Raw genomic sequence first — 10,613 nt, 5'->3', positions numbered from 1 at the left:
ATTATTATTATTATTATTATTATTATTATTATTATTATTATTATTATTATTATTATTATTATTATTATTATTATTATTATTATTATTATTATTATTATTATTATTATTATTATTATTATTATTATTATTATTATTATTATTATTATTATTATTATTATTATTATTATTATTATTATTATTATTATTATTATTATTATTATTATTATTATTATTATTATTATTATTATTATTATTATTATTATTATTATTATTATTATTATTATTATTATTATTATTATTATTATTATTATTATTATTATTATTATTATTATTATTATTATTATTATTATTATTATTATTATTATTATTATTATTATTATTATTATTATTATTATTATTATTATTATTATTATTATTATTATTATTATTATTATTATTATTATTATTATTATTATTATTATTATTATTATTATTATTATTATTATTATTATTATTATTATTATTATTATATTATTATTATTATTATTATTATTATTATTATTATTATTATTATTATTATTATTATTATTATTATTATTATTATTATTATTATTATTATTATTATTATTATTATTATTATTATTATTATTATTATTATTATTATTATTATTATTATTATTATTATTATTATTATTTATTATTATTATTATTATTATTATTATTATTATTATTATTATTATTATTATTATTATTATTATTATTATTATTATTATTATTCATTATTATTATTATTATTATTATTATTATTATTATTATTATTATTATTATTATTATTATTATTATTATTATTATTATTATTATTATTATTATTATTATTATTATTATTATTATTATTATTATTATTATTATTATTATTATTATTATTATTATTATTATTATTATTATTATTATTATTATTATTATTATTATTATTATTATTATTATTATTATTATTATTATTATTATTATTATTATTATTATTATTATTATTATTATTATTATTATTATTATTATTATTATTATTATTATTATTATTATTATTATTATTATTATTATTATTATTATTATTATTATTATTATTATTATTATTATTATTATTATTATTATTATTATTATTATTATTATTATTATTAGTATTATTATTATTATTATTATTATTATTATTATTATTATTATTATTATTATTATTAGTATTATTATTATTATTATTATTATTATTATTATTATTATTAGTATTATTATTATTATTATTATTATTAGTATTATTATTATTATTATTATTATTATTATTATTATTATTATTATTATTATTATTATTATTATTATTATTATTATTATTATTATTATTATTATTATTATTATTATTATTATTATTATTATTATTATTATTATTATTATTATTATTATTATTATTATTATTATTATTATTATTATTATTATTATTATTATTATTATTATTATTATTATTATTATTATTATTATTATTATTATTATTATTATTATTATTATTATTATTATTATTATTATTATTATTATTATTATTATTATTATTATTATTATTATTATTATTATTATTATTATTATTATTATTATTATTATTATTATTATTATTATTATTATTATTATTATTATTATTATTATTATTATTATTATTATTATTATTATTATTATTATTATTATTATTATTATTATTATTATTATTATTATTATTATTATTATTATTATTATTATTATTATTATTATTATTATTATTATTATTATTATTATTATTATTATTATTATTATTATTATTATTATTATTATTATTATTATTATTATTATTATTATTATTATTATTATTATTATTATTATTATTATTATTATTATTATTATTATTATTATTATTATTATTATTATTATTATTATTATTATTATTATTATTATTATTATTATTATTATTATTATTATTATTATTATTATTATTATTATTATTATTATTATTATTATTATTATTATTATTATTATTATTATTATTATTATTATTATTATTATTATTATTATTATTATTATTATTATTATTATTATTACCGGCACTCGAAACTCGAGTGCATTGTAAACTAAGTTGGTTTATGTACAAAGGTTGTCCTAGGAAATATATGGCTTAACAATTTGGTTTGCTTCAAAATTTGTTGATAAAACTATTTTATTTATTAATATATACACTGCATTGTGCTTAGAGCTCGTACCCATAAAGGTGTATAAGCCAAACATCCACTGATGAGATCACATTTATCTTTTTTACTTATGAATTTAGATATATTTTCTCCGAAGTCTTCACACATGTCCTAAGTATGAGCAATCAGTTTGATCAGTACAGATTTATAATGAATGTAAATATATTGTTCCCGACTTGCAAAAATTTTAAATGAAACAATAGTTTTTTTTTTTTTTTTGTAGTAGAATTGTAAATATAGAAATTTATTAAATTAGAGATATATATTTTCGGTCATTTATTAAAAAAATTAAATAGGTTTACAGAAATTATTTTGATTTCATATGAATAAAAGAAAATATTTATAAATATAAATACATTTATTAATTTATAGATACGTATATACATATTTGGTATATTTACTAATTTCTAAAATATTTATAAAAATGACAAATTAAAATACATTAAGATTCAAATTCTGTTTAATTATTAAGATTCAATCTTTAATGATTTCTTTATATACAATGTTTTTTGTAAATATTCTTCCATCATGCAAAAGATTTCCTTGTTCTTCGGTATTCATTATGTAAAATCGCAGTCCTTCAAATGAACGTACTCTGCTGGCGGCAACATATAATTGTCCATGGGAAAAAACTGGTTGCCGTAATAGTATTGCAACATTTTGATATGTTTGTCCTTGAGACTTATTAATTGTCATTGCGAATGCACAAATAATTGGAAATTGGACGCGTTTAAATTTAAAAGGCAAGAGCGAACCTGAATACGTTAAATGTGCTCTGGGTATTAGAATTCTTGCATTTTTAGAATTGCCGGTTAGAACTTCGCAATCCAATAAATTTTTGTACATTTGTTTGATTCGCATTCGTGTACCATTGACCAATGATTTATTTGTATCCAAATTACGAATAAGCAGAACAATACAATTAATTTTCAGTTCCAATTTATGTGGAGGCATGCCACTCACTGATAATGTATTTAAAAATTCCACAGGATAATTATCTCGCTCTCGAATATCATCGGTTATGATTTCATCAAAACTTGAGTAAATCTTACTATTTCCAGGCAACATTTTAAGAATTTCCTTATTAATATATGTGCAGTCATCATTTTTGGGTGCAAGTATTACTGAATTTAAAATTCGTGATGTCAAAATACTATCATTTATAGTGCCGTATATGTCATTTATAATAAAGGGTGATTTGTTAAGAGCTTGATAACTTTTTTTTTTAAAAAACGCATGAAATTTGCAAAATCTCATCGGTTCTTTATTTGAAACGTTAGATTGGTCCATGACATTTACTTTTTGAAGATAATTTCATTTAAATGTTGACCGCGGCTGCGTCTTAGGTGGTCCATTCGGAAAGTCCAATTTTGGGCAACTTTTTCGAGCATTTCGGCCGGAATAGCCCGAATTTCTTCGGAAATGTTGTCTTCCAAAGCTGGAATAGTTGCTGGCTTATTTCTGTAGACTTTAGACTTGACGTAGCCCCACAAAAAATAGTCTAAAGGCTTCAAATCGCATGATCTTGGTGGCCAACTTACCGGTCCATTTCTTGAGATGAATTGTTCTCCGAAGTTTTCCCTCAAAATGGCCATAGAATCGCGAGCTGTGTGGCATGTAGCGCCATCTTGTTGAAACCACATGTCAACCAAGTTCAGTTCTTCCATTTTTGGCAACAAAAAGTTTGTTATCATCGAACGATAGCGATCGCCATTCACCGTAACGTTGCGTCCAACAGCATCTTTGAAAAAATACGGTCCAATGATTCCACCAGCGTACAAACCACACCAAACAGTGCATTTTTCGGGATGCATGGGCAGTTCTTGAACGGCTTCTGGTTGCTCTTCACTCCAAATGCGGCAATTTTGCTTATTTACGTAGCCATTCAACCAGAAATGAGCCTCATCGCTGAACAAAATTTGTCGATAAAAAAGCGGATTTTCTGCCAACTTTTCTAGGGCCCATTCACTGAAAATTCGACATTGTGGCTCGTTAGTAAGTCTATTCATGATGAAATGTCAAAGCATACTGAGCATCTTTCTCTTTGACACCATGTCTGAAATCCCACGTGATCTGTCAAATACTAATGCATGAAAATCCTAACCTCAAAAAAATCTCCCTTATTGTTCGTTTCTCCAATTAAATGCGAATTTCAATGGTATCAGGAATTTCAATGGTATCAGGTCCAAGTTGTAGATGTACTGGTATATTTCCGTTACCAAGCTTACATAAAAAATCTGCAAATTCTATTTCATTTGGAAGTACTCTCATGTTTTGTGTCAAGGAAAATTTTTGGAATTTACTATACTCAGGCCATGATTTGATACAATTCTCAATAAGAGAAACTCGTGTTCCATGGGGAATTACTGGAAGTGTCTGTCTGAAATCTCCACAAAGTAAAATCGTTTTACCACCAAATAAATCTTCATTCATGGATATATCTTTCATTAAGGTATCAATTGCTTTTAAGGCATATATAGGACACATCGATACTTCATCAATAATGATCAAGGAGGCATTTGCAATTTTTTGAGCTTGCGAACTATTTACTTTAATTGAAGATGTTGAGTTTTCTACGAAGTTGATAGGTAATTTGAAGACATTGTGCAATGTACGACCTCCAATTAACAATGTGGAAGCAATTCCACTAAACGCACAAGGAATACATTTTAAATTCATTGCATTTATTTTATGAATTAAAGCTGTTAAAACAAATGTTTTTCCACATCCCGCGTTGGCAGTCAAACAAAATACATTACTACCAGTATTGTGATACAAAACTTCTTGTATAACTTTATCGATAATAGTTCTTTGTTCAAGGTTTGCAGTTTGATATAACTGATCGAATAACATTTCTTCTTCGGCAATATTAACTATATCGATGTCTTCGTTATAATATTGTGCAATCGGAAGACCTAACTGACCACATGATATATTATGAGAGCACAGAATGTCATTAATTATCGACAAAGCTTTATTGGTAGCATTATCTTCATTTAAATTCTGCAAAAAATCTTCAATCATATAATATTTGAATTCATTCCATAACTCTAATGTATTCGAGGGAACATTCATAGCACAAATAAAACTAAATAGCTCTCGCATTTGTTGAGCAGATATCGTTTCTTTTGCCTCTTGTAGAGCTTCACGCCATTCGCGATCATTAGAAGCAATTCCACGGGCAAAGCAAGCGGCAATAAATGTGGGATGCAGAATGCCATCAAAAGTTCGTAAATCCTCGAAATTTTTCGGCCCTCGAATATGTAAGAGTAGCATGTGTAAATGAAATAGTTCAACATTTCTTGGTGATATGGCATAAAGTCTAGAGATAGTTTTACCGCCTCCTCTAATTCGAGTTTCCCATTTTTATACCCACCACCATAGAATGGTGACGGGGGTATAATAAGTTTGTCATTCCGTTTGTAACGCATCGAAATATCGATTTCCGACTATATAAAGTATATATATTCTTGATCAGGGAGAAATTCTAAGACGATATAACGATGTCCGTCTGTCCGTCTGTCTGTCTGTCTGTCTGTCTGTCTGTCTGTTGTAATCACGCTACAGTCTTCAATAATGAAGCAATCGTGCTGAAATTTTGCACAAGCTCGTCTTTTGTCTGCAGGCAGGTCAAGTTCGAAGATGGGCTATATCGGTCCAGGTTTTGATATAGTCCCCATATAAACCGACCTCCCGATTTGGGGTCTTGGGCTTATAGAAATCGTAGTTTTTATCCAATTTGCCTGAAATTTGAAATCTAGAGGTATTTTATGACCACAAAGAGGTGTGCCAAAAATGGTGAGTATCGGTCCACGTTTTGGTATAGCCCCCATATAGACCGATCTCCCGATTTTACTTCTTGGGCTTATAGAAACCGCAGTTTTTATTCAATTTACTTGAAATTGGAAATCTAGAGGTATTGTAGGACCACAAATACGTGTGCCAAAAATTGTGAGTATCGGTCCATATTTTGGTATAGCCCCCATATAGACCGATCTCCCGATTTTACTTCTTGGGCTTATAGAAAACGCAGTTTTTATTCAATTTACCTGAAATTGGAAATCTAGAGGTATTGTAGGACCACAAATACGTGTGCCAAAAATTGTGAGTATCGGTCCATATTTTGGTATAGCCCCCATATAGACCGATCTCCCGATTTTACTTCTTGGGCTTATAGAAACCGCAGTTTTTATTCAATTTACCTGAAATTGGAAATCTAGAGGTATTGTAGGACCACAAATACGTGTGCCAAAAATTGTGAGTATCGGTCCATATTTTGGTATAGCCCCCTATAGATCGATCTCCCGATTTGGGGTCTTGGGCTTATAGAAACCGTAGTTTTTATCCAATTTGTCTGAAATTGGAAATCTAGAGGTATTTTAGGACCATAAAGAGGTGTGCCGAAAATGGTGAGTATCGGTCCATATTTTGGTATAGCCCCCATATAGACCAATTTCCCAATTTTACTTCTTGGGCTTCTAGAATCCGAAGTTTTTATTCTATTTGCCTGAAATTGGAAATCTAGAGGTATTTTCGGGTCACAAAGAGGTGTGCCGAAAATGGTGAGTATCGGTCCATATTTTAGTATAGCCCCCATAAGAACGATCTCCCGATTTAACTCCTTGGGTTTCTAGAAACCGTAGTTTTTATCTGATATGCCTGAAATTGTAAATATTCTGGTATTTTAGGCTCACAAAAACGTGTATCGGATTAAATTTTTGTCGGTCCATTTGGTAATGCCTCCATATAGACCGACTTCACTTCTTGAGGGTGTAGAAGGCGCACTGATCATGAAAATTGCTTGAAACTCAATGTAAAATTTCCAGATTTTACTTCTACAGATTTAAGATTTCAAATCAAGACGTTATTTTATAATTTTCTTGCACACTTACAAGAGATGTTAATGATTCCTCTAAACCTCAAACAAAAATGGTTCTTATAAATCCAGAATCTGATATAGTCCTCATAGGTGAAATCTTTAAATTTATCTTCGGGTAGTGTCCTCAAGCCCTCCTGAAATTTCAAAGGAAACCCTAATATTTGGTTCATGGTGGTGGGTATTTAAGATTCGGCCCGGCCGAACTTACTGCTGTATATACTTGTTTTTTTTTCACATTTGTTCCATACGTAATGTATAGGAATTTCCGTGTACAAATATTGATTTGCAATTGGATTAATTGAATTTAATTGAAAAAAAGCTAACAGTTTTGTTGTATGATTTCTTAAAAGTATTGCTTGTTCATTACCTTCTTTGTATATTATATTTTGCATTCCTGGTAAGTGAATGTCGAGTCTAACAACCGCATGAGTTTGATAATGCATAGGATATTCAAATATTCTCCAAGCAGCTTCCGTAGAACCAACATACCGAGCACCAACGAAGTCTTGAATCTCATCAATGGTATCGTCCGATATTCGACCAATTTCCAATGATGCGCAGTCATAGCCTTTATAAACATATTTGTAAATGTATTTAACACATTTAACAGTGGTGCATATTTCAACATTCAAATGACAATTAAATTTAGCAAGGAGATACGGATTATATGGAACTACGTATCGATTGTCCACTGTGCTCCCACGTACGTCAACAGTAACACCATTGTCTCGTCTTCTATAAGATGGATATCCATTAATGTTTTCATACGTGCACTCATCAAAGGCCTTTGGGAAATTTTTGGTACATTTTCCATTTTGCATACAAATTGAATTCATGTTTAAAGTACCACAGGGGCCATGTATCATATGTTTTTTGACCAAATCGTACAGTATTGGATTTGTCTGGTTGTCCGGAATTTCAGCCGAAACAATTTTGTCAATGGTTGCACAATTTTCTATTCTATCCTCATATCTCAATGTGACCAAAATGTGAGCATGAGGGAGACCGCGTTTTTGAAATTCAATAGTGTAAATTAATGCTTCAGTTTTGCCAAAAATTTCTTTTTTTATTATAGAATCTATTAGGGCATTCAACTTATGTTTAAATACACGAACTATTATATCAGGTCGAAAATTTGCATTCTTACTTAGAGGAAGATTATTTTGTATTTCTGGCCAATTTGGATTGCATGTCATCGTTATAAACAAAGATGGTTTTCCAAAATGTTGAACGATGCACATAGCATCTAAATAATTTTGATACATATTGCGTGGAGAACCCACAAATGTTGATGGCAAAATTATTCTATTGCCTAAACGTTGATTTTCAACATTTGGTTGAGCCATGTAATCAACTAAATTATTATAGACTTCAGATCGTAGGCTATTTTGATTGTTTCGGATAAAATGCAATCGAGTTCCTTCTATGCGTACATACATATCCACAATCCACTGTAAAAATAATTTTTGAGAGTTGTGAATTATGCTAAAATCTTCTCTCACAGCAAGTCTATAAGAAGCATATTGAAGCATTGTAGTTTGATTTCGGGCCCTTGAAGAATTTGCCGTAGTTTCCATATTATGAGTTATATTAGGATGCCATCCGGTGTCACCGTTTGGAAACAACAATGGGTATGACAATGGATCCAACGAAGAGTCAAGTACAGAAATGGAACGCATTGTATTTGATTCTTTACAGAAAACAACCATATTACGCTCAAAAGGTGGTTCACCATCAACAGATTTAAAAATAACTGCGACATCTGTGGTAATAGCATCATTGTAACGCCTTAAATCCAGTTCCTTATTCACTTTGATAGCCAAATAAATCTCTCCGGCTAAGTTCTCGGGACGTTTGCAATAATCTGCCATCGACTTAAAAGACTGTATAAATGAGTTCGATCTTTCCAACTCAGTTGCTATATCTCGCATTATATTCGCATCACATGAGTTATTTGCTCTATGACTCATTCTGAAGTTTACAGCTGTTTCCACATCATAAAAATACAGCTGGGCATAACGCGGTTGATTACCATCTACATGACTTAAAGAACCAGCACGATGGTAAAAGACATCATGAATTTTAAAGTGGGACATCGGCTCTAATTGGATAAACATTTGCATTATTCCGTTGTCGAGAGCGTTCATGTCTGCGAGTTAAATTTCTTGCGCGAGGCATTTTGTAAAACAAATGTTTTCTAAAATAGTTTGATATATGCTTAAAATGTTTTCAATGTTTTTATTATTTCTTAATGTTAAGGCGTAAGTTTTATTTAAAGAATTGTCACTGCAATTTATTTAATTTGGAATCGCGTAATATGCTAACGTCCACGTATGTTAAATCACAAAATAACTTTGATTGGAATGATAAATATAATTGGTTCAAAACAGGTTTTTGTAAATGCATTAACACACACAATATTACTCTTTAAGATATTACAAAAATTGGTAAACTCACCGTTAAAATGTTTATAACAGATATAACTCTTGAATATAACATTTATACACACTTTTAGAGCAGATTTTTGTCAATCTGATTATTTTAACAACATACAATCCCTTACACTTGATCAACCTCTCCAATTCCATCATTCGTAAACATAGAGACATTCTTTGTTATTGCGTTTGCTGGCTCTTTTACTTTTAATGCTCTCTCAATTACTCTCAAAATATTGTCCCTATACCAGAGTAAGAAAAGCCAAAGTCAAAACGTACAACCAGCTAAACAATAGTAATTCAAAAGAACAAAACTAATAGCTAATTCATTTCATTCAAAAATTTACCGGTTTGCCATATCTATGAAAATGAGCTATCAATCGATAGCATTATGTCCGATATTTGTTAAAAAAGAAATATAAATTTCGAAGTTTTGTTATAATTTTATAAACATTTATAGATTGAATACCTAAATTCTCAATAAAAAGAAATTACTGGAAAATCTATTTTTTTTCAGTGCTGAAATATTGGCTTAATATGGATGATTATTATAAAATCATAAAATTAGAAAACTAAATTTACAAACAAAATACGAAAAATTATATTTAAAATTTGTAACTTTCGTCCTTCAGTTAAATTCGTATATATTTGATGTAAGTCAATTTTTTCTTATGTACATAGAATATTTTTTCGCAGTGTAAAGTAACCTATTTTTGATTTAATGAAAATATCTATAAATTAACTAAGACATTGACATTAAGTGTATAAATAAGTATAAAGGTTTGAAAAAAATTAAAATAAATTGAAGATAATCAAATGGACAAATATAGATTCTATTTTCTTTATCAATTAAGGCAACATGTTTTCCATTGCTTTATCTATTATAAAAATTAACTTTAAAATTGTCATTTATCTGCTACATGAAAATATCTTTATTTTAAATACGGCAACCTTTTGTTTCTTTTTTGACTTGACAAACATTTTATTTTAAATGAACGACAACAGCTCTCATAAGATCATTCAACCATTCAACCACTTACCAACCACTTACCTCATCTATAATTTACAGTCGTTTGTCTATACAAAAAA

At 27.0% G+C, this 10,613-nt stretch overlaps 2 protein-coding genes across 2 annotated transcripts; both read right to left on the bottom strand.

Annotated features, from left to right (window-relative positions):
• Nucleotides 1-2,684: 2,684 nt before the first annotated feature.
• Nucleotides 2,685-3,278, bottom strand: LOC142242491 (ATP-dependent DNA helicase PIF1-like). The gene has a single exon (XM_075314056.1). It carries the CDS (start codon nucleotides 3,276-3,278, stop codon nucleotides 2,685-2,687), a length of 594 nt encoding a protein of 197 aa, XP_075170171.1.
• Nucleotides 3,279-4,349: 1,071 nt separating this feature from the next.
• On the bottom strand, nucleotides 4,350-9,236 carry LOC142242490 (uncharacterized). Its single transcript, XM_075314055.1, has 4 exons — nucleotides 8,592-9,236; nucleotides 8,237-8,540; nucleotides 7,414-7,657; nucleotides 4,350-5,556 (listed from the first exon to the last, which is right to left on the bottom strand). Exons 1-4 carry the CDS (start codon nucleotides 9,234-9,236, stop codon nucleotides 4,350-4,352), a joined length of 2,400 nt encoding a protein of 799 aa, XP_075170170.1.
• Between the last annotated feature and the right edge of the window lie 1,377 nt (nucleotides 9,237-10,613).

The sequence above is a fragment of the Haematobia irritans genome, unplaced genomic scaffold (genome assembly GCF_050003625.1).
Source record: "Haematobia irritans isolate KBUSLIRL unplaced genomic scaffold, ASM5000362v1 scaffold_21, whole genome shotgun sequence".
In the NCBI taxonomy this organism is placed as follows: Eukaryota; Metazoa; Arthropoda; class Insecta; order Diptera; family Muscidae; genus Haematobia; species Haematobia irritans.
Note: the sequence above shows the minus strand (reverse complement) of the source record. Positions and strands in the feature narration are given on the sequence as shown.

Excerpts from the sequence above, each read along its gene's own strand:
- LOC142242490 (XM_075314055.1), bottom strand. The coding sequence starts at position 9,236 with ATGAACGCTCTCGACAACGGAATAATGCAAATGTTTATCCAATTAGAG. Across the intron at positions 8,541-8,591 it reads ATGCTTCTTATAGACTTGCT|TGGATTGTGGATATGTATGT; the intron begins GTGAGAGAAGAT and ends TTATTTTTACAG. Across the intron at positions 7,658-8,236 it reads ACAAAATAATCTTCCTCTAA|GCTATGACTGCGCATCATTG; the intron begins GTAAGAATGCAA and ends ATGTTTATAAAG.
- LOC142242491 (XM_075314056.1), bottom strand. The coding sequence starts at position 3,278 with ATGTTGCCTGGAAATAGTAAGATTTACTCAAGTTTTGATGAAATCATA.